Source organism: Rhinolophus hipposideros (assembly GCF_964194185.1).
Source record: "Rhinolophus hipposideros genome assembly, chromosome: 16".
NCBI classification, from domain to species: Eukaryota; Metazoa; Chordata; class Mammalia; order Chiroptera; family Rhinolophidae; genus Rhinolophus; species Rhinolophus hipposideros.
In genome coordinates, this window is record NC_138062.1 from 47935637 (window position 1) to 47956843 (window position 21207).

Consider the following 21207-nt stretch of genomic DNA (forward strand, 5'->3'; position numbering starts at 1 on the left):
CTTTTCTCTTTTTTTTTTTTTTTTTAAAGAAAACTATTTAATTTTTTAATTTATTTTTGGTTGATTTTTGCACAACGAAGTTGCAGCTTCTCAATCTTCTCCCCTGCTCAGGGCTGCGGACCCTGACTGGCCTTGATCCGCAGTCCCGCTCAGGCCCACGTCCCTCCTTCCCCTTCACCCTCTTCCTCCTGCGGGCTCCAGGGTCTGTCCATTTGTTATCGTGCTGTGCTGGGGATTGGCGCCGAGGTGGCGTGAAAGTCCACTTGTGTAGAACTTTGTTGAGTAAAGATCAGTTCTTGTGAAACCCTTGGTCTCCAGCTGGCCTGTGTCCTTGGCTTTGGCAGTGGAGGTGTGTGTGTGTGAGGGGAGCGGGGGGGGGGGGGCTCGGAAACTTTAGAAATGGGGACATATAGGACTTAGGTCAGGAAATAACTGGGGAGTGGGGAAGGAAGTAAAGCACTAAGCAGGCACATTTCTTGGAACCCCAAGCCTCTGTTTTCTTCCTTGCAAATTGAGCAGGTGAATTTGAAAGATGAAGATTAAATGCGATAACACACATGTGGAGTGTATTCTCTCATACATAATTACAGATCACTAAACGTCCTGAGCTCACTAAAGGAGCCATTAGTGTTACAACCCAGGTTCAAGATCTCCATCTGCCTTAGACTAAATTGAGTGGCAAGGGGCAAGATCTTGCAGCACTTATCTTTGGCTGACTTCACAACTCTGGATCGCTGGACATCTTAGGCATTTTTGTAGAAGTGTCAGCCCAGCACCAGGCCTGTGGGAGATATGTAGGTAAGAAGTTATTGAGTCAAACGAGGCAAATTGCTCAGCCTTGGGGATGCACAAGCCTCACTCAGTATGGCCCAAGGATCACCTGCATCAATCTGGGAAAACAACAAAAAAAACCCTAACTGACACATCCAACGTTCATTAAACAAGTGTGTACATTTCAGCGAGAGGGAATAGCAGATAAATACTGTTGTGTCCCATAGAGAAAACGGGAAGGGGAGAGTACACGGGAAGATGTTCACAGTTTACACTATGGTACCAGGGAATGTGTTTGAGCAAAGAGCCATGTGGCTATGAGAAGAGTCAGGTGGAAGGAACAAGTGCTGCTTAGAGATCATTTATGTGTTAACACTGACTGGCCCAAGACGCTTTCAGTAAGAGATGCTGTGTTTTTATCAGTATGATTTTAGGTAATTCAGAGTTAACTGTTCCACCGATGGCTCTGCAATTTTAGAGTGTATGTTTCTGGCTCTGGAAGGAGACACTTCGAATCACTAATATGCTCCAGACTGCGAACCCCGAAAAGGGGCTTTGCATTTCTAAGCTCGGTGTCACCTGTGAAAGGTACCTTCGACGGGCCTGCATTTTGCAAACCACAGTCCGCTGTCATTCTCCCTCGGCACCACCAAAGATTTTAAAAACGAAGCAGCCAGGAATTCGCGTCTCCCAGCTCTGGGCCCATGCAGCTCCAGAACGACACCGCGGGAACGCACCCGCTCTCAGTATCCAGCCAGTTTTCACGTGAGTCGCTCATTTCCGGCCGGCGCCTAACGTCATCAGGCAGCGCCGGAAGTGCCCTCGCGCTGCCTAGGAGACAAGACGCGGGGGGCCAGCCGCTGACAGGGCCGGCCTGGCCGCGCCCACTCGGTCGCCATGGAGCTGCCCCCAGGGCCGCGCGAGGATCCCCGCGCCTGGGACGATGACTCGGACCCGGAGCCGGAGCCCGACCCGGACGCGCAGGCCGAGGCTTACGTGTCCCGCGTGCTCAGTCCGCCGCAATTCGGGCTGGCGCCCCTGCGCGCCCCTCCGCTGTCCGCGCCCGCCGCGTTCTCTGGCGCCCCGGAGCCGCGAGCCGCGTCCAAGGGTCCGTCTGTGGAGGTCCCGGGCCTGCTGAGCCTTCCCCCAGAACTGCTGCTCGAGATCTGCGCCTACTTGGACGCGCGCCTCGTGCTCCACGTCCTGCCGCGCGTGTGCCACGCGCTGCGCGACCTCGTGCGTGACCATGTCACCTGGAGGTTACGAGCGCAGCGCCGCGTACGCGCGCCCTATCCAGTGGTGGAAGGTGCGCGCGCCCCGGGGCCAGGGTCGCCCGCTTCGGTCAGGCTTAGGGCGGGGCAGTGGGTACTTGAGGTGCTGTTAGCACAGCTCCTAGAGCAGACTTCCTGGCTGTCCTGGCTCCGGTGGAACCAGAGATAGTTACTGGTGGTGCCAAAGCCCCTGACTTCTGAGTGTACCATGAGGCAGACATTTGGGGTCCTGAGGCTGTAGAAATCTATATGGGGGTTGGGGTCCCTGAACTCAGGATCCAATGATCCTCGGGCTTGGGGTCTGGTGGTACTAAGGCCCTGTCCTCTGGTTGGGGGTTGACACAGGGACTTGAAGTCTCAGGCTGTCAGGATCTGGTTGGGGCTTCAGGGTAAGCTCAAGAATACTCAGGTTCTGGGTCTAGATGCTGAGGCAGCAACTGGTGATGCCAAAGCCGCTCACCCCTAGAGTCCTGACCTAGGTGGAGGTGAAGCAGGGATGCAGGTCCAGAGCCTGCAACCCTTGAACCCAAGCCAGAGTTTAGAGGTTGTACCAGCAATCACACATCCCTAAGCCCAGGGTCTAGCCCGGGATGTTAAGCAGGGGCTGATAGTCATTCCCCCAGTGCCCCTGAGGTCATTAATCCCTTGGGGATAAGATAGCTTTGTGACCTTGAAGTGATAGGACTCTCCCCAATAGCTTGATAAACATAGATGCTTGGGCCCCATCCACTAAATCCCTGCACCTAGAGCTTGGGTTCTGCATCTTGACAAGGCTCCCAGGTTTACAGATACTAGTTTGAGGAACACTTCCTTGGGTCTGGTTCAGATGGCTGAGGAAGGAAGTCCTAGCTTCTGTGCCCAGTGTGAAGGTTGAGGGACTGAGGTCGGAACTCAGCCGGGGTTGAGGAAGGTCCGTGATGTCCTGAGGCTGCCATCCCCCAGACTTGGCTTGGGGGATGAGGTCTGGGAAGGCAGTCCTGAGGCTCCAGTTCCCCCATTTCTGGAAACTGGGGTGAGGAGTAGTTCTAGACCTGTTTGGAAGGTATGTGGGTTGGTGGTCCCAAACCTAGAGCCTGGGCCTCCTTGGGGTGGGGGGTGGGATCCAGGTTGGGGTCTCTCCAAGTCTGGGGCTGGTTGGGCTCCCTGGAAGCCAGGGGTGGGTTTGGGCACCTGGTGTGGATAGCAGGGTTCCTGCCCCCTGAAGACCCTGCCCGTGGTACCCCACAGAAGAAGACTTTGACTGGCCAGCAGCCTGCATTGAGCTGGAGCAGCATCTGTCACGCTGGGCAGAGGATGGGCGCTGGGCTGAGTACTTCTGCCTGGCTGATGGGCACTTTGCTTCCATTGACTCAGTGCTGCTGCTCCAGGTGAGATGGGGTTCAGTGAGGGGCCAGGCAGGGGAGGGCCAGGGTGACCTCGACATCATCACCTCACTCCCCTCCCAGGATGGGTCACTCTGTCTGTCGGGCTCCCGAGATCGCAACGTCAACCTGTGGGACCTGCGGCAGCTGGGGGTGGAGCCCAGCCGGGTTCTGGTCAAGGCCCTGGGCACCCAGAAGAACAGCACCCACAAGGTGAGGGAATAGGAGGCATGAGGCCTGGGTAGGGTGCCGTGGCTAAGGGTATGGCTTTTGGTCCCAGACCTCATAGATTGCAATCTTGCTCTCCTATTGTTAGTGTGATTTGGGGTGAGATGTATGACTTCTCTGGGCCTCAGTTTCTACTTTTATCCAGGGGTCAGTTAGGAGAAATGAAAGGAACAGGCATTAAGAACTTCATTCAGACTCCGATACACAGTAGATTCTCAATAGATGTCAGATATGCTTTGTGAGGCCCAGGGCAGGGCCGTTAGGAGGCTCCCCTTGGGGATTGGACAGCTCTGAGCATGACTATCATCTTGTGTGAAGTGACCATGGAGGGGTAAGTCCACCAGTTAGTGAAGTGGTCTAGGCTTGTGGCCAAGAGCTTGGTCTCAGAGCCAGGCTGCTGGGTTCAAATCCCCATTTTGCTACTTCCTGGCAGTGTGACCCTGGACAAGGAAGTCAACCTCTCTGTGCCCTCAGTTTCCTCATTTGAAGAACAGGACACCTTACAGCACTCTTCCTCAGAGGGTTTGCTGAGGAATAAGTCAGTCACCAGCCAGCGCTTTGTGCATATTAGCTCCTGAGTCAGAGACTGTTTTTAATGACCATTTTCCCAATGAGGAAACTGAGGGAGGGCACCTGATTTGTCTGGGTCATGGAGTGGAGGCCCCAATCTTAATCACGCTGTCATGTGGCCTCAAACCACTGCTGGTGCTGAGTCTCTGCGGGACTTGATTTAGGAATATTATTGGGTGAGGGGTGGGCATCTCCTGGGCTCTGCATCAGACCCACAGATCTAAGCTCTAATCTCTACCAGTGCTGACTTGCTCTGGGGTTCTTGAGTCGGTTGTCTCTCTCCTCTGACCCTCAATTTTGTTATCTGTGAAACGGGGACTGTCACGTGGGTCTGGTCCTGCAGGGTTGGGTGTGGTCACTGGCAGCGCTGGACCACCGAGTGTGCTCTGGTTCCTGGGACAGCACGGTGAAGCTCTGGGACATGGCAGCTGATGGGCAGCAGTTCGGCGAGATAAAGTGTGAGGGGTCCTGGGGAGGGGGCATTGGGGGGACAGGGCCCTGCCTGGTCACAGCCCAGCCCCATGCTCCATGTGTCCCCAGGGGCAAGGCAGCTGTGCTGTGCCTCTCCTACCGGCCTGACATCCTGGTGACTGGCACCTATGACAAGAAGGTGACAGTCTACGATCCCAGAGGTGGGCTGGGGACCTGAACTGGGGAGAGCAAGGCTGCCTGGGGGCTCCAGGGTCATGCAGGGGAGGGAGACACCCAGACCCACAACCTGGCTGGGGTGAGAGTCACAGAAACAGAAGCCAACCACTCAAGAGTGGCTTATGCTGTGCTGAGGGCAGCACAGGCGATGTCTGAGGTGGGGACGGGGTAGAGGAAGGCCCTCCTCCACCTGGGGTGGGGTGAGGGACAGAGAGATGCCCAGAGGAGGGGCCTCTGAACTGGAATCCCCTGGGAGGCAGACAGCCCCTGACAATCCTGACTCCCCGACTCCCTAGCTGTAAGACACCAGTCAAGCTTGAACCTCGGTTTCACCATCTGTAAAATCTGGGTAACAACTCCGGCCCCATATGGTTAATGGGAGGAGATGACAATTAGTACTTTGATGGATTCAATGTTAGTTTACATAAAACGCCTAGAACAAACACTGCTTGGCACATAAGCTTTTTCTGTTGTTTATTCATTCTAATTTTAATTGAATGGCCAGCGTGCTTTCTCTGGGCAGAGCTGAGTGGGGGTGGGGATAGAGGCACGCGTCTCCAGGCATTGGTTGGCATTTTATGCTGGGACTTGGCTGTCCACTCTATACTGAGAGCAGATGGGACAAGAGGAGGGAGATGGGACACAAGATCGGTTTTGGGGGGCAGAGGCCTGAGGATGCTGGGAGGCCCAGATCCAGTTGGGGCAGAAAAAGAGAGACAGGGTCACCTGAGGGTTGGGGGGTGGGGAGGAGAACCAACCAAGGGTTTTGCACGGAGGACAGGGATCCTCGGGTGGGTCTGAGAGGCCTCTGAGGAGCTCTGATGTCCCCCTCCTCTTGGGGCCCATCGCCCAAGAAGCTGGCCCAGCCCTGCTGAAGAGCCGGCGGCTGCACTCGAGCGCGGTGCTGGCGTTGTTGGCGGATGACCGGCACATCATTTCGGGCAGTGAGGACCACACACTCGTGGTGTTTGACCGCAGGGCCAACAGTGTACTGCAGCGGCTGCAGGTGGGCCCTCCCCAGGGGCTGGAGGGACCGGGGCTGCATGTGGCCCAGCCTGAGCTGCTCTGTCCTTCGTCCCTCCCACAGCTGGACTCCTACTTACTCTGCATGTCCTACCAAGAGCCCCAGCTCTGGGCCGGCGACAACCAGGGCCTGCTGCACGTCTTCGCCAACCGGGAAGGCTGTTTCCAGCTTGTCCGGGTTGGCCAGGGCCCTTGTCCCTGCCCCACTCTCCCTGGGCTTCCTCCCTACCCTTAACCCTTGGTGGCAGTGGGCTGCTGGCCTTGAAGAGACCCATCTGAGTGTCACCTGTTCCTCCTGCAGACCTTTGATGTGGGCCACAGGTCTCAGATTACAGGGATCAAACACTCGCTGGGGGCCTTGTACACCACATCCACTGACAAGACCATTCGGGTGAGGCCCTTGGACAGGCCCCGTCCCCTCCTGGCCAGGAACACACCTCTTGACTTTGCCTGTTGCCCCCTCACCAGGTGCACGTGCCCACAGACCCACCAAGGACCATCTGCACCCGAAGCCACCACAACGTGTTAAATGGGGTAAGGTTCTGCCCTCTATGCCCTGCTGGCTGCCCAGAGCGCCCCTGAGTCCTCATGTCCCTGCCCAGATCTGTGCTGAGGGCAACCTGGTGGTGGCTGCCTCAGGGGGCCTGTCGCTGGAGGTCTGGAGGCTGCAGGCCTGAGCAGGCAGACGTGGACGTGGATGTGTGGATGTGGATCTGCTGACCGGCCTGTCCTTAGAGGACCCTCCCCCTCGCCGGTGCTGCCCCTGATCCGGCCCACAGGCCTGGGGCACAAGGAACCCCCGTCACATTTGGGTGGGGTCCCTGGGCTGGGCCCCGAGCCAGGGGAGGTGAGGCTGGTGTTTCGGCCCACCCAGAGGGCTGCTCCCCACCCTCGGGCCCCGTTTTTGTTAAGATTTGGGTACCTGCTCTCCCTTGAAAGTGCAGGAGAAATAAACCTGATATACTGGTGCCGTGCCGAGTGGTGCCTGCAAGCCTCGGTGACAGCCTCTGCTGTTTGTGTCCGGGTGTGCCTGTACCCGCTCAAGTGCATTCCGGGATCCTAGGTGTCTGTGTGTCCCTGGGGAGGCAGGCTGGCTGTGTGTGTTGTTACCCTAACCCCAAATCCCATCTGCGCCTGTCTGTGTGCCTGTGAGTGTGTGTGTATGAGAGGGAGACAGATTCTGGAGGACGAGAGCAGCTGTTGTATGATGGCACCTTTGTGTGTGTGAGACGAGTGGACATGAGTGACGAGTATGTGTGTATGTGTTGGCATGAAGCTAGGGATGCTGCCTCCGGATGTGTTTCCGCAGAGGGCGATGGGATCTGCTAAGGCTAGCTCATAGGTGTGGGGCAAACGGGTGGACGTACGTGCTCTTTTAGCCAGTCCAGAGTGGGTATGACCCTGGAGGGGGTGGGGGGAGGCTGGGCCAGGTGCCCCTGCCAGCCCACAGCCCCACTTCGCCCCCCACTGCAGCCCACCAAACCCTGAGGAGCGTTCACTTCATGTTTATTGAGGGGTCCTCAGGGCCAGTGTCATAGGATGGCACAGGGCTTCTTCTCCTTGAAGGGGTTGCTGGCAGCCGGGATGCCTACCAAGAAGGGGTCGCTCTTGGCCTGCTCCATGCAGAACTGCAGCAGGTCGGCAGCCGCGTGGGACACCTGTAGGCCAGCCTGGTCAGCCAGACCCTGCGGTTCCTCTGCCCCCTCGCCCAGAGGTGCCCGCCTCGCCCCACCCTCACCTTTACACGGTTGATGCCGGCCTCCATCCGCAGCTGCTCCACGGCCCGGCGGGCCTGCCCGATGTCACTGCCAGTGGCCACCTTGCCAGACATCTGGGGGGAAGGTGAGCAGGACCATAAACATCAGGGTGAACACCAGACCTGGAGTCCTAGGGCCACCCGAGGGTCCCTGCACCTCCTTGATGTCCCCTAGGGACTGCGGGATGTGGTGGCTGCTCCCCACCCATCAGGACCACACACCTCAGCTGAGGACTCCGGCTGACTCCTGGCTTTAGTCCTCCTCCTGCAGCCTGGCTCTGCCTCCTTCCCAACCCCCCTGCCTCTCCAGCCCCTTTGCCCTCCCCTACCCCTGCAGAGACTTTGAAGTTGGGACACTCATGGAGTAAAATGTCACCAGTGACAGTAGCAGCATCTGCCTCAGCCAAAGGGTTCCCTGCCCCAGGAGACCTGGTGGCTGCCCCATGGTCATGTGTCACCTTGGCAGGGGGATTGCAGGGCCCTGGCCTCTCACTGACCTGATTGATCTGCTAACTGGCCCCAACACCCTCTTTTGTCAGCCTCTGTCCCCCACCCCCCCACCAACATGGGACACCAACATGCAGAGTGTCCCCCGGCTCCGGTGCTGCCCTGCCTCTGCTCTGTCTGCACTCACTGCCCAGGGCTCTATTCCACAGATGACTCAGTCCACCCACTTATGATGAAGGCTTCCTCTGCCCCATCGCAGACCTCAGACCCACATGAGGACCCTCCGCTCTCCTCGGTCCATCCCACCTGTCTCTCTCACCTAACTTGGCCAAGCTGGACTCTGGATTATCTTCCCCCCAGATCTTCTGCCCCCAAATGTACCACCATTCACCCAGCTGCCCTGGCCCAAATCTTGAAATCCTTCGTTCCTTCCTTTCTTTATGGTATTCCCACATCTAATTCCTTCTCAAGAGCCAGACGATCAACCTTCAAATTAGGTTCTCAATCTCATCACTTCTTTCCACCACCACGTGGGTCCCACCACCATCTTTGCTCACTTGGACAAGTGTAGTCGACCCCGCCCCCCCGCCCCGTCTCTCCTGCCCTCCCCACCACTGCCACCATTCTCAAGGCAGCCAATGGGATCTGTTAAAAAGTAAATCAGAATGTAACATGGATGAACTTTGAGGATATTATGCTGAGTGAAATAAGCCAGCTACAAAATGACAAATGCTGTATGATTCCTTATATGAGGTCCCTAGAGTAGAGACAGGAAGTAGAATGGTGGGTGTCAGGGACTGATGGTGGAGGATGGGAAGTTAGTGTTTAATGGAGACAAAGTTTCAGTCTGGGATGATGAACAAGTTCTGGAGAAGGATGGTGGGATGGTTGTACAATAGTGTGAATGTGCTTCATGCCACTGACCTATACACTTAAAAATGGTTAAGATGGTGAATCTGATGTGTAGTCTCTCAGTTCCTTTTTCAAACTCTCCAGGGATTTCTCAGTCTCCTTACTACAACCCACACGATCCTGCCTGGTCTGGCACCTTCTGCCCTCCTTCACCTATCAACTTCTCCCTCCTTCATTCCTCATGGATGACACTGATGCCCTTGGGTGTGTTCATTCATTCATTTAGCATCTTTGCTGAGGTCCCAATGTGTCCAGCACTGCGTGGAGTAAGATGACTGGCAGTGAAACCAGGCACAATCCTGTCCTCACGGAGCTGCCATTCTAGTCAAACAAAATGTATTAAGTGCTGTGAAAGACAACAAAAGCAAGGTAAGGGCAAGAGTGGGTGTTCAGGGCAGGCCTCATGCAGGTAACAGTCTGAACTGAGGCCCAGAAGAGAAGGAGCTGGGGGAGGGATGTCCCAGGCAGAGAGCAACAGATGCATTGTCCCTTGGTCAGGAAAGAGCTTGGTGGGTTCTAGAACAGTGAGGGGGTTGGTGTAGCTAGAGAGGAGTGTGTGAGGGCAAGTGGTGGGAGATGAGGGCAGGGAAGTAAGCGTGCGCCTTCACAGGCCATAGTGAACAGCCTGGATTCTATTCCCAGGGAGAAGCCACCATTGTTGGAAGGTTTTAGAAAGGAACAACACACCTGATTTCTGTTTAACACGCTCTCTGGCCAGAGCTTGGACGTGGACTGGAGGGAGTGCGGCATGGAGGCCCTGGGATAAGCATCTGCATGTAAACGACTTATGTTGTGTACCTGACATTAATATATGTTATATATCAATTTTTAAAAAAGCATCAAAAAAGCACTTGGATTTGGGACGTATTTTGTAGGTAGAATTTAGCACATGTGCTGGGGGATGGACATGGGGTATGAGAGGAGACATCAAACTCAACTCCCCAGTTTTTGCCTGGTAGATGAGGGTTGTTTGCTGAGATGGGGAAGATGGCATGCAGCAAGATCAGGGTTAGGTGGAGAGAAAGCGGAGGTCGTGAGTTTGAGATCAAAGCCAGGAAGTCAAGGCTGTCAAGGAGGACGTTGTTTCTCCAATTAAGTAGGCTAATTTCCAGCCTCACGGCCTTTGCACAGGCTGTTCTTTCTCCTAATGGGGGACGGTGGGAGAATGGCCTCCCCCATAAGATTACATATGGGGCCTTTCTTGGCCTTCTGTCTTTGGCTCAAATGTCACCTCCTTGGTGTCCTTCCTCAACCACCTGTCCCTCCAACTAAGGCCACCAACCCCTCCAACCACCGCCACCCCAAAGATTCTTGCATCATCCTGTTGAAATCCTGACTAGCACTTAGCACTGTTAACTTTCTATCTCCTGAAACTGTGGGCTCCAGGAAAGCAGGATTTGCATCTTGTTCACCGCTAAATCTGCACCCAGCACAGAGCCCAACATATAGTACAGTATAGACTCCATAAATGTAGAGTGATTAAGGTGTCCCCTCTGGATCAGACCCTGTGCATGGTTAGGAAGACCCATGAGATATAGTCCCCGCCCTTGAGGGTCTCACAATCTTGCTGGAGGGAACGAGATGTCAGCCCTGGATACCAGAGGAAGTCACTTACCAAGGGGAAGGTCAGGGAAGGCTTCCCAGAGGAGGTGACAACTGTGGCTGCTGGGGGAAGACCAGGTTATGCAGCATGTGGAGACTCTGGAGATTTGCGGGGCACGAAAAGGGATCAACATCTTATTTGATGAGAGATGCTCAATGGCAGAAACTGTCTTGACAGTTCCTGAAGACTCGAATTCTAAGAAGACATTCTCTCCCCTCAGGGAACAGAAATGAATGGACAAGCGCCCCGCAACGCGGGGAGTCTCCAGCAGGCGGCAGTAAAAGTAGGGACTCTTCCTTCACGTGAGCAGAGAACACACGAAACAGGAAATAACGGCTCCGTACGGCTTCCGTATTACAAAAACCGGCCGCGTCCTGGACTACGGGTGTCGAGAGAGGGTCATGTAATGCAGCAACTTCCGGACGTGTCTCCAGTTTTTCCAGCGCTCTCGTAGAGAAGCGTGTGCCAGTGCTTAGCGCGTTTGGAAGCCATTGGAGGCCTGGCCTGGGGCTGCACTGATCTGAGAGCGCGGCCGCAGGTGCATGGAGAGTTCCCCGGAGGAGGAGGCGCCCGCGGCGGCGCGGGCTGCTGTGCTGAAGCCCAGCTCGGCGCTGCCGTTCGAGAGCGCCCAGGTCCGGGGCTACGACTTTAACCGTGGCGTGGACTACCGCGCGCTGCTGGAGGCCTTCGGCACCACTGGTTTCCAGGCCACCAACTTCGGGCGCGCGGTGCAGCAAGTCAACGCCATGGTGAGGCCGGGGGCGGGACTTCCTGGGTCGAGGAGGGTTTGGCTTCTCCGAGCATCAATGCAGTACAGTAGATGGAAGGGCGGGGCTCCCCTGGGAAGGAGGCGTGTCCTTCGTTGGGGTGGCCCAATAGTTGGAGAGAGGCGGGGCCTAGCCGGGGCGGCAGTTTCTGTGCTGGGAAGGGGACGTTGCCACCCAGCAGCGACATCCTAGTATCCTGAGGTGATGGGCACTGATTCTGGCTTGGGGCTGGCTACGTGTGATTGCCCTGGAATGGGCGGAGCCTGAGGCAAGACGGTGAGATTGAGGAACGAATTGGAAAAGGTGCCTAAATCAGGGCGGGGCCTTGGATTTGATCTTCCCAGCGGGGAAGGGGGCTGGGTCCTGCTAAGATGCTTTCCGACTCCGGATGGGGGCAAAGCGTGATCGTGGGCTCTGAGAGCCGGGCTGTGAAAGGGGTGGAAGCTGCAGAGGGGTTTCCTGTTTCCTGGTTCCAGGTAGAAGAGGTCCCGTTTCCCTGAGTGGGCAGGGACTGGGGGTAGAGTCTGATTCTGAAAACCACTAGGGTCCTTGGGCTGGAGTTTGGGTCCTGAGGTTAACTCGACCCCACCCTTACGTGTAGCTAGAGAAGAAGTTGGAGCCTCTGCCGCAGGATGAAGACCAGCACGCGGACCTGACCCAGAGCCGCCGCCCACTCACTGGCTGTACCATTTTCCTGGGCTACACGTCTAACCTCATCAGTTCAGGGATCCGTGAGACCATCCGTTACCTCGTTCAGCACAACATGGTGGGGAGCCACTGGGGCTGTTGTCTTGGCCTCTGGGTCTAAATGGACAACACGATTTTTGGTCATTTTAGTGAGATTGGGAGATATGAGTCAATTTTAAGCAGTGGGACAGGATTGAGCTTTGTTTTGCAGCAGAGCTTCCTGCAAGGTTAGTAGATGAAAGTTGGGAGTTAGGAGTCCTGCCTGGAATGGGGGCAGGGCCACCGTTTCTGGGCCAACGTAACTGCTTTGTGGCTGCAGGTGGATGTTTTGGTGACTACAGCTGGTGGCGTGGAGGAAGATCTCATCAAGTGCCTGGCACCTACATACCTGGGCGAGTTTAGCCTCAGGGGGAAGGAGCTGCGTGAGAACGGGATCAACAGGTGGGAAACCCTGAGTGGTGCTGGGCAGGGGAGCTGAGCAGAGGATCCTGGGGCCTGATGCCCATCTGCCTCCTGTCCCCAGGATCGGGAACCTGCTGGTGCCCAATGACAATTATTGCAAGTTTGAGGACTGGCTGATGCCCATTCTGGACCAGATGGTGCTGGAGCAGAACACAGAGGTGGGGTTGGAGCAACTTGGGGGGCCAGCATGGTGAGAGTCGGGAAGCACCGCTGGCTGAAGCTGGTATCTCCTTCTAGGGTGTGAAGTGGACACCTTCCAAGATGATCGCCCGGCTAGGCAAGGAGATCAACAACCCAGATTCGGTGTATTATTGGGCCCAGAAGGTGAGGGGCGGGGTGGGGGCAAAGATGCCAGGCCTTGGCCTCTGTTAACTCGTTTCATTTTCACAGCCACCTGAGGAGTCAGTGCTGCTCTCATCATCTGCACTCTTAGACCAGGAAGTTCAGACCCAGAGAAGTTAGGCAGTTTGAGGTCAAACGGCTGTTGAGTGTAGTCCTGATATCCTGGGAATAGTCGGGGCAGCGCTTAGCAATCCTCCTGGCGTAGGGTCGCCTGCTCCTCAGAGGCTGAGGCCCAGCAATTAGAAAAGTAACAAGACTCCCATTCTTTGTGTCAGGCTTGGTCCTACATATTTTACGTGTTTTCTCACACACGCCTCTACGTCGGAGGTACTGTTACCGTCATTTTAGATTCAAGGAAACTGAGGCCCAGAGCAGTTAAGCACCTCGCCCAGAACCAGGCAGAGGAACTGCTGCACTGGGCGCTGACTCCCACCACCGTCCTGCCCTCCCCCAGAACCACATCCCCGTGTTGAGCCCAGCGCTCACAGATGGCTCGCTGGGCGACATGATCTTCTTCCATTCCTACAAGAACCCAGGCCTGGTCCTGGACATTGTGGAGGGTGAGGCGCTGGGGCCAGAGGAGCAGGGGAGGAGGGCTGGCTGGGCCCAGGGCCTGACTGCAGTGCTCTTCCCTAGACCTGAGGCTCATCAACACCCAGGCCGTCTTTGCCAAGCACTCTGGCATGATCATCCTGGGCGGGGGAGTGGTCAAGCACCACATCGCCAATGCCAACCTCATGGTAAGCAGGGACGAGCACCTGGACCCTAGTGTGGGGGTGGCACTTGGGCCTGCTGTGCAGCAGTGGCTGTGTGCTAGGCTTATGCCGCGTGCTGGGGACACAGCTATGGGCTAGACAGGACAGGATCCCTGCCCTCCTTGGACTGACATCAAATCAGGTGGTGGTTATTGCCATAGAGAAAAATGAGGGATGACAAGATGGCAAGAAAAGGGGTACTGTTCAAAAAAGGGAAGCTTTCTGGGAAATGTGACCTGGGAGCAGGTTTTTGGTAGGTGCCTCCCATGAGCCACGTGGTTGCCTCAGGGAAGAGTTCCCAGCAGAGGGAACAGCCAGTGCAAAGGCTTTGAGATGCCTAAAGTAAATCAAGGAGCTGTTAGAAAGACTGTGAAGGGGAGAGTGGGAGGTGAAGTGGGGAGGTGACAGGCCGGACTTGCAGGGCCTTGAGGGCAGCCACTCAGGTGCTCACAGGCGCCTTCTGGCTACTGTGGGGGGAACAAATGGGGCCAGGACCAGGGTGGAGACCAAGGGGGTGCAGAGGTGGTTGGGTTCAGAGGTCTTCTGAAGGTAGAGCTGGGAGTAGCTCCCTCTGAGCAGATGTGGGAAGATTGTTGCTACCTAGGAGGTGGGTCTGGGGCAACACTGCCCATCTGCCCAGCAACCTTCTAACCCCTCACTCTGCCTAGGCATTCATGTTGGGGCTCCTCCTTCATCCAGGACAAATGACTCAGCCTCTCTAGCTGCAGTGCCCTATTTGTGTGTGTGTGTCTGTGTGTGTGTCCATCCTGGCTGACCGCCTGCCCTTCCCCTCCCCACAGCGGAACGGAGCCGACTATGCTGTTTACATCAACACAGCCCAGGAGTTTGACGGCTCAGACTCTGGTGCCCGGCCGGACGAAGCTGTGTCTTGGGGCAAAATTCGGGTGCATGCACAGCCTGTCAAGGTGAGGGCCAGCCCGCAGGCTTGGGGACGGCGTCTCCCAGGCTGCGACTCAGGTGCTCACGGGTGCCCTGTGGCTGCTATGGGAGGAACAAATGGGGTCCGGACCAGGGTGGAGACCAAGGCGGGTGGAGAGGTGGTTGGGTTCCGAGGTCTTCTGCAGTTAAGAGTTGGGAGCAGCTCCCTCTGAACTCCTGGGTCCTGTCCTCAGGTCTATGCGGACGCCACCCTGGTCTTCCCCCTGCTCGTGGCTGAAACCTTTGCCCAGAAGGTAGATGCCTTCATTCCCAAGAAGAATAAGGACTGAACAGCTGCAGCCCCAGGGAGGTCTCCCGCCTCTATTAGTTTGCACACCCAACCCCTCTCCAACTCCTTGGGCAGCAGCAGTTCTACAATAAATGTTCTCTGCGGTCCTGCGCCTACGTCTGTGTCCGTGGTGGTGGTGGGTCCCCTGGCTTCAGCCTGTGCCACTCTCTGCCTCGTAGGCCTCTTCCCGCCAGCACTGGATGCTGCCCCCCATGGCGGTCAGCAGGCAGGGCTCCGTGGGGTGGTAGGCCAGTGACTGTACCACACCAGGACCCACAGGCAGGGCCAGTGCCAGGGCACCCTGTGGAGCAAAGAGGTGGGGAGCAGTTAGTGAGCCCCTACCCCCTGACCTTCAGCTACCTGCCTCGCTGGCTTTCCAGACACTGCGAATCCAAAACTCAGCCCCTAGGTGGCTCCATCCTTTCAGGTGCTCCGGCCAAACTTGGGAGTCTGTCTCCCTCATACCTCACATCCCTTTACCCGTAAATCCTTTTGGTTCTGCCTTTAGCCCACGTCCAGAGGCCACCCATTTGTCTCCACCTTCATCACCACCACCTTGTTCTGAGCCCCTTACGTCTGGCTTTCAGATTCCCTCCCCCATGGCCGCCATTGAGGCTCCCACTTGGCAGCCTCAGTGTCTGCACCTCAAACTTCATCACCCTGCAGATGCAGCCCCACATGAATGGTTTCTCAAGCAGGCCACGGTTCCTCTTTCCACCCTGAAATGTCCTCTCAGGTGACTTCTGCTCCACTGAACCCTCGAGAAGTAGGTAGACTACTGGCACTTTCTTAGATCCCCGAGTGAGAGCTGGCCCTTTGAGTCCCCAGGGTGCCCCAGTTCATGCCAGCCCCTTAGGGGGCTTATTTCCCCTGGCCAAGCCCCAGTACCCATGTCTCCTTCCCTAAGGTTCCCCACCCGACCCCTCTAAGCCCAGCCAGTCTGTTCCCTGTGGATGCCCCCACCAGGACAGGGCACTCGGTGCTTGGGATCGGAAATCACAGGGATGCTCAGAGGTATTAGGTTTTCTGAACTACAGTCTCGCTTCCCCTGGGGTCAGCTGCTGCTGTCTGCTCCTTCTCCCCCAGGGTCTCAGTGTCAGCCTGGCATTGGTGGCCCTGCCTGACCTGGATCCTGCTGCTGCCACTGCTATCCTGAACTGCTTCTATTTCCTGAAATGCATGCCATACCTCCAAGCCTTAGCACATACTGTTCCCTTTGCCAGGAATGCCCTTCCTGTCTTCTCACTCGTTTTAGCTGCTGGTTCTAGTGGCACTCTCTTTTGCAGGTCTGGGAGTGAATGAGTTAAGGACAAAGTGGGGACAGCGTAGGGGCCCTGGTATGGCGTGGGGGTGGGGAGGCTTACCTCCACCAGGTCCCAGAAGAACACCTTCCCATCCTCAGAGCAGCTGACCACGTGTGTGTCACGCTCGCTCAGGCAGCAGTCCAGCTTGTACTTCTGGTTCTTATGGCCCGTGTACCTGGGGGTGGGTAGGATCAGTGGGGCTTGGGCCTTACCAGGGGCAGAGGTGGGCAGAGGGACCCCATGACCCCAAGGACTCACTCCCCCAGCAGCTCCCCCGTGTCCTTGTCTAGAAGCCGCAAGGTGGAGTCCAGGCTGGACACCAGGGTGCACTGCCCGTCCCGGCTGAAACAGGTGCAGGTGATGGGGCCTGAGGGGAAGGGAGAGGTGGGCAGGCCAGTGAGGCTGGGATCCTTTGCTGTCCCCGCTTCCCCTGCCTCCCACACAGTCCAACCACTCACTGCCCACGTAGTCTGAGAACAGTTGTCCCATCCTCAGGTCATAGCGCCTAACCCGGCCGTCCACGGAGCTGCAAGAAAGAGTGGATCTAGCTTAAGCCTTGACAGGCCAGTGAGACCATAGCTCCAGGTACCCTCAGTGTTCCTGTACCCTCCCACCTGGCCAGGGCCCTGGGCAAGGCTGGCCCTGTCCTTCCTACGTACCCCTCATTGTCATATTCCCTCAGGGCCAGCAATGGAAATTATGCAGCCATAGAAAACATGCATTGAAGTGAATCCATGAGTGGAATTCTGAGGCACTGGCTTTGAGACTCAGACCTAGGGGCCAATCAGAATCCACTCCATCTGTTTCTGATATGGACTGAGCATCTTCTCTGTGGGCTTGGAAAGCTGGGACCAAGTCAGTAGCAATTTCTGCCATCATGTAGCCTCACTGACTCAGGGTAATCTAGGAAGGCCTCCCTAAGGTGACATCTGAACTGGGACTCAAAGGATGAGAAGGACCCAACCTCTTATGGATGGAGTCCAAGGGCAGATGTGTGGGAACATAGCCAGTCAACAGGCTGGGCAGTCCAAACTCCCACCACAGTGGGAATGGCACTCCTTTGGGTTGACAACACTTGGGCAGCCCTGCATAGGAATTTTTTTTTAATTGTTTGTTTCCTGCACCTAGATTATCAACCCAATGTGGGCAGGGATTTTTCTTATTTATTTCCCTGTCTTGCTCACTACTATATGCTCTTTGACTGAAAAAGTAGCCCGCGGAAAGTGCTCAAACACACTTGGAAGAAGCAGTAGGAGGGCAGTCCAGGCAGAGGAAGAGCAATTGCAAAGGTCCTGGGATGGGAGCATGCTTGGCATATTTACCTGAAAGGAGACTAGGAATGAATAAAAGCTGAGAGATCAGCAGGGATCAGACTATGCAGGGCCTTAGGAGCCACAGTAAGGAGAGGCACAGAGGCAGCTATGATCCCCAGAGGCACCTGGGGAGGGGTCAGGTCCTGGCTCCACTCACCCTGCCAGGACCTCATGGTCTGACACCTTCACACTGGATACGCCATCTCTGGCTTCGTCGAGCTTCTGCACTGGCTCAGGTCTCCGAGATCGGCAGTCCCAGCAGCGGATAGTAGAATCGATAGAGCCTGTGAGGCCAGCATGAGGGTGAGGTCAGGTGTGGAGGAAAGGGCAGCACCCTGGGTTCCCCTGCCTAGGCTCCCGACTCACCAGACAGGATGATGGTGGCCTCTTCATTAAACTGCACCGTGTTCACCTTCTGAGAAATAGCAACTGCCACTCAGAGGAGGCTGGACTTCGAAGGACTGGTATAAAGGCAGGGTTCCCAGTGCAGGTTAAAGCAAGGACAAAGGCTAGTGGTAGGGAAGGTGGAAGGTTTCGGGGGAACTGCAAGGACCGGGGTTGGTGAATGCCGGGCCATGCACTATAACGGTGGTGTGTGTGGTCCCTGTCACCACCTACGCGCTAATGCGTGTCCCCTCCGCCATCCGCGCTCTAATGAGGCCTCTTCTTGCTTGCACTTACCCCTGCGTGGCCCCGGAATTTACGCACGACCTGGCCCGATGCCACGTCCCACAGCACCACGGCCTTATCCCCGCCGCCAGAGCAGAGATTGCTGTTGTCAAAGGAGCTGGAGGGCAGAGGAGGGAAGGTCAGGGTGGACCTCCGATTCCCGCCTCAGGGCCCGGATCACGGCCTGGCCCCCGACTCACCCGGCCGCGTCCAGCACCTCGTAGCCGTGGCCGCTGTACGTCCGCAGCAGCGTCCCTCGCAGCGGGTTCCACAGCTTCAGGGTCTTGTCGCTGCCGCAAGTCAGGCAGTAATTGCCATCCACTGGGGAAGACCACGCGGGGGTTACAGGGCCGCCGACCTCAGGAGGCGGGAGGAAAACCCGGAATGAAGATGAGGGCGCTCACCATTAAATCGCACGGCTCGCACCGCTCCCTGCCTGCAGTCCAGCGTCTTCAACCTTTTTTGCGGCAGCTCCGGACCTCGCGGCTTTGGCTCAGGGAAAGCCATTGCTCTGGGATCCCTTCCTCGCCGCCTTATATCGGTCTGCACCAAGGTTTTCCAGCCGTACACATTGGGGTGTAACCTTATTATTGTCCTCCGTGGTCTACTTCCTGTTCCCCACTTCCGGGCTCAAAATTTAGGCATTTCGGGAATACGGATAAGGAATACTGAAAGCTGCCTGCTGCTTCCAGGTTTCTTTCCCCACTTCCTACTTCCAATAAGTATTTTTTGGCTTCTTCTAATTCTCTTTCTCGACTGGGGTAGTCCTGCTCCACGAGGGCTGCGGGTGTTACTGTGAAAACCACCCTCCGTTTCCACGCCGGAAGCTGTTTCCGCAGCGGGAGAGGCGTGACCTCGGAGTCGCCATGTCCACGAACAATATGTCGGACCCACGGAGGCCGAACAAAGTGCTGAGGTGAGGACCTCAGCGTCATGGGAACGGGGCTCGGGTTGTGGGTCCGGGCCCAGGGAAGCGCTTGTCCATCCCAGGGGATGGACATCAGTGCCCCTGACCCTGCCGCAGGTACAAGCCCCCACCGAGCGAGTGTAACCCGGCCTTGGACGACCCGACACCGGACTACATGAACCTGCTGGGCATGATCTTCAGCATGTGCGGCCTTATGCTCAAGGTGGGCGGGGCTGTTTCCGTCCGCGTAGCTCCGCCTGACTGTGAGCAGGGAGCGCGTTCGGCATGAAGCTGGGCGGGCGCTGAGGGGGCGGAGTGGGGGTGATGTTGGACTGAGAAAAACAGCCGTGGGGGAAGCCAGGTTTCCGGGTCAGAGTTTCTACGTGGGACGTCTGTCTGAGTGTGAGGCCAGACTGTAAAGCAACTTGGAGGGGACGGGTGGAGAAGGGGTGGGGTCTGTAGCATGATGGGATATGGCAAAGGCTAGGCTTAGCTCTGAGGGGACTTGGTGGGGTCAGAGGCGTCAGCCAGGGAGTAGGATCAGAAACTACTTGGAGTACGCTATGAGAGGTTGGGACCGAGGGACTCCTGGGGAGGCAAGGTCCAAGCTGCTCCCATTGAAACCAATGGGTTGGAACTGGTGCCTGGGAAGTCCCCTTGTCTTCTGCTGACCTAACCCACCCATCCACCTACCTTTTCCCAGCTGAAGTGGTGCGCTTGGGTCGCTGTCTACTGCTCCTTCATCAGCTTCGCCAATTCCCGGAGCTCTGAGGACACTAAGCAAATGATGAGTAGCTTCATGTGAGGCTGGGCTTAGAGAAGGGGGGGGGCTCCTGAGTAAGGGGAGAGGAGATTCAAGCCTACCCATCCCGACTGACACCTCTCTCTCCTGTCTTAGGTTGTCCATCTCTGCTGTGGTGATGTCATATCTGCAGAACCCTCAGCCCATGACGCCCCCCTGGTGATGTCATTGTAGAGGGGTCACATCCTGGACCCCGCTGTCCACCTCCCACCCAGGCCTGGTTTATGGCTGCTCAGCCTCCTGTCCTCAGCTGCTGTCCTGGGCTTCCCTGGGTGAGGTGGTCGTAGGGTCTGCAGCTGAATGGAAGGAACCTGGCCCTTTCTCTGGGATCCCACTTCTGCTGAGGCAGAGAGGGGAATACCTTAGGCCTGCCCCTTCTGCTTTCCTTCCCCACCCTGCCTGCTGCTGGGGGAGATGCTCTCCATATTTCTAGGGGTATCCACTTGTTTTCTTGTTAAGACCAGTTAATAATAAAGTTTTGTGTTGTAGCTGTTCTCTGAGACCTCTCCTTCCGTGCATTGTGGGTGCACTCCCAGTGGGGGGAAGGGCTCCAGTTCCTCCACTTACTCAGGCCTGGGGTGGAGCCTTCTGGTTGTTCACTTGCTTATTCACAAGTCTCGTGCCTTAAGTCAAAAACAAAGGGTTTGGAGTCAGACAGGACAGTGACCGCCGCACCTCTGGCAACTCAGCAGATGGTCCTGCTGACGTGAGGAATCTGGGCTTTGATTTTCTTATCAAAGAAACGGGCCAATGTTAATGAATAGATGGATTGGCAGGGACTGGGAAAGACTGAAAGACTGAGTCCTATCCTACTGTGGAGGAGAGACTATTCCCTGACGTGACTGCTGCTGGACCTGAGCTGGACCTGAGCTGGAAGGGGGAGATTGCTTACTGAAAATTTCCCTTAGAGACTGATCGTATTTGATGTTCATTCTGATATACATCAGCCCCCCTCCCCTGCGTCCTGCTGTGTGCTGGTTTCTGGAACAGGTTGTTGTCCTGACCTGGTCAAGCATGTGAAATAATTTCCATACCTGATAGCATTCATGTACTAGTACTGTCCCACCCCCCTTTACCCTATATAATTCTTTGGCACCTGCCAAGTGGTGCAGGGATCCATTTCATCTTGCAGCTGCCCAAGACACGCCTCACATATAAATTGCCCTTAATAAGCTCCTTTAATTACCAGACTGGAGTGGCCAAGCTGTTTCTTGGGTCTTTTCTTGCCCTCTGCTTATGGAGGTAGATTTTCAGTCTCAGAGCTTTGCCCTGGGTCTGCATGTACTAACACACCAATAATCTTCCCAACCAGGCTGGATGGATGCTTCCCATCCCCAGCACTCCAAGGGCAGTTCCTTTACCCAACATCCCCATTGGACAG

The 21207-nt window shown here is 56.2% G+C and overlaps 5 protein-coding genes and 1 long non-coding RNA gene across 18 annotated transcripts; 3 read left to right on the plus strand and 3 right to left on the minus strand.

Moving 5' to 3' along the window:
* Position 1: 1 nt before the first annotated feature.
* On the minus strand, positions 2 to 1560 carry LOC308509633. The gene is made up of 2 exons (XR_013995219.1): positions 1364 to 1560; positions 2 to 781 (listed from the first exon to the last, which is right to left on the minus strand). It is a non-coding gene; the product is annotated as an uncharacterized lncRNA (long non-coding RNA).
* Positions 780 to 6866, plus strand: FBXW9 (F-box and WD repeat domain containing 9). 10 transcript variants are annotated; one of them, XM_081077876.1, is made up of 10 exons: positions 780 to 2077; positions 3270 to 3409; positions 3488 to 3616; positions 4545 to 4657; positions 4742 to 4833; positions 5707 to 5855; positions 5937 to 6050; positions 6174 to 6263; positions 6341 to 6406; positions 6512 to 6866. In XM_081077876.1, the coding sequence occupies exons 1-10, from the start codon at positions 1669 to 1671 to the stop codon at positions 6590 to 6592; spliced, it is 1383 nt and encodes a 460-aa protein (XP_080934002.1). In that variant the 5' UTR covers positions 780 to 1668; the 3' UTR covers positions 6593 to 6866. The 10 variants fall into 10 exon arrangements, with proteins under 10 accessions (XP_080934002.1, XP_080934004.1, XP_080934003.1 ...); XM_081077878.1 differs by having other exon boundaries at positions 6475 to 6861; XM_081077877.1 differs by having other exon boundaries at positions 5704 to 5855; positions 6475 to 6844.
* Positions 5309 to 10927, minus strand: GNG14 (G protein subunit gamma 14). 2 transcript variants are annotated; one of them, XM_081077889.1, is made up of 3 exons: positions 10603 to 10927; positions 7611 to 7703; positions 5309 to 7530 (listed from the first exon to the last, which is right to left on the minus strand). In XM_081077889.1, exons 2-3 carry the CDS (start codon positions 7701 to 7703, stop codon positions 7405 to 7407), a joined length of 219 nt encoding a protein of 72 aa, XP_080934015.1. In that variant the 5' UTR covers positions 10603 to 10927; the 3' UTR covers positions 5309 to 7404. The 2 variants fall into 2 exon arrangements, with proteins under 2 accessions (XP_080934015.1, XP_080934016.1); XM_081077890.1 differs by lacking the exon at positions 10603 to 10927 and adding an exon at positions 7851 to 7890 and having other exon boundaries at positions 6851 to 7530.
* An 18-nt stretch (positions 10928 to 10945) lies between these two features.
* DHPS (deoxyhypusine synthase) lies at positions 10946 to 14946 on the plus strand. 3 transcript variants are annotated; one of them, XM_081077884.1, is made up of 9 exons: positions 10946 to 11339; positions 11959 to 12123; positions 12364 to 12485; positions 12568 to 12664; positions 12744 to 12830; positions 13303 to 13408; positions 13485 to 13588; positions 14404 to 14529; positions 14737 to 14946. In XM_081077884.1, the coding sequence occupies exons 1-9, from the start codon at positions 11133 to 11135 to the stop codon at positions 14830 to 14832; spliced, it is 1110 nt and encodes a 369-aa protein (XP_080934010.1). In that variant the 5' UTR covers positions 10946 to 11132; the 3' UTR covers positions 14833 to 14946. The 3 variants fall into 3 exon arrangements, with proteins under 3 accessions (XP_080934010.1, XP_080934011.1, XP_080934012.1); XM_081077885.1 differs by lacking the exon at positions 10946 to 11339 and adding an exon at positions 11472 to 11633; XM_081077886.1 differs by lacking the exon at positions 10946 to 11339 and adding an exon at positions 11485 to 11660.
* WDR83 (WD repeat domain 83) lies at positions 14788 to 18710 on the minus strand. The gene is made up of 9 exons (XM_081077887.1): positions 18522 to 18710; positions 18318 to 18438; positions 18130 to 18235; positions 17815 to 17863; positions 17606 to 17732; positions 16594 to 16661; positions 16394 to 16502; positions 16196 to 16310; positions 14788 to 15132 (listed from the first exon to the last, which is right to left on the minus strand). Exons 1-9 carry the CDS (start codon positions 18622 to 18624, stop codon positions 14983 to 14985), a joined length of 948 nt encoding a protein of 315 aa, XP_080934013.1. The 5' UTR covers positions 18625 to 18710; the 3' UTR covers positions 14788 to 14982.
* A 198-nt stretch (positions 18711 to 18908) lies between these two features.
* Positions 18909 to 20314, plus strand: WDR83OS (WD repeat domain 83 opposite strand). The gene is made up of 4 exons (XM_081077888.1): positions 18909 to 19033; positions 19142 to 19247; positions 19728 to 19825; positions 19923 to 20314. Exons 1-4 carry the CDS (start codon positions 18984 to 18986, stop codon positions 19987 to 19989), a joined length of 321 nt encoding a protein of 106 aa, XP_080934014.1. The 5' UTR covers positions 18909 to 18983; the 3' UTR covers positions 19990 to 20314.
* The last annotated feature ends 893 nt before the right edge of the window (positions 20315 to 21207 follow it).

Bases quoted from the DNA above. Each gene is read 5' to 3' on its own strand.
- FBXW9 (XM_081077871.1), top strand. From the start codon at position 1,669: ATGGAGCTGCCCCCAGGGCCGCGCGAGGATCCCCGCGCCTGGGACGAT. The intron at 3,617-4,544 runs GTGAGGGAATAG...CTGGTCCTGCAG, and splicing joins AGAAGAACAGCACCCACAAG to GGTTGGGTGTGGTCACTGGC. The intron at 6,051-6,173 runs GTTGGCCAGGGC...TTCCTCCTGCAG, and splicing joins GCTGTTTCCAGCTTGTCCGG to ACCTTTGATGTGGGCCACAG.
- GNG14 (XM_081077889.1), bottom strand. From the start codon at position 7,703: ATGTCTGGCAAGGTGGCCACTGGCAGTGACATCGGGCAGGCCCGCCGG. The intron at 7,531-7,610 runs GTGAGGGTGGGG...GCTGGCCTACAG, and splicing joins CCGGCATCAACCGTGTAAAG to GTGTCCCACGCGGCTGCCGA.
- DHPS (XM_081077884.1), top strand. From the start codon at position 11,133: ATGGAGAGTTCCCCGGAGGAGGAGGCGCCCGCGGCGGCGCGGGCTGCT. The intron at 12,831-13,302 runs GTGAGGGGCGGG...GCCCTCCCCCAG, and splicing joins TGTATTATTGGGCCCAGAAG to AACCACATCCCCGTGTTGAG. The intron at 13,409-13,484 runs GTGAGGCGCTGG...GCTCTTCCCTAG, and splicing joins GGTCCTGGACATTGTGGAGG to ACCTGAGGCTCATCAACACC.
- WDR83 (XM_081077887.1), bottom strand. From the start codon at position 18,624: ATGGCTTTCCCTGAGCCAAAGCCGCGAGGTCCGGAGCTGCCGCAAAAA. The intron at 18,236-18,317 runs GTGAGTCGGGGG...TCTGCCCTCCAG, and splicing joins GAGGTGCTGGACGCGGCCGG to CTCCTTTGACAACAGCAATC. The intron at 16,662-17,605 runs GTGAGTGGAGCC...TCTTTCTTGCAG, and splicing joins GACCATGAGGTCCTGGCAGG to CTCCGTGGACGGCCGGGTTA.
- WDR83OS (XM_081077888.1), top strand. From the start codon at position 18,984: ATGTCCACGAACAATATGTCGGACCCACGGAGGCCGAACAAAGTGCTG. The intron at 19,034-19,141 runs GTGAGGACCTCA...ACCCTGCCGCAG, and splicing joins AGGCCGAACAAAGTGCTGAG to GTACAAGCCCCCACCGAGCG. The intron at 19,826-19,922 runs GTGAGGCTGGGC...CTCCTGTCTTAG, and splicing joins CAAATGATGAGTAGCTTCAT to GTTGTCCATCTCTGCTGTGG.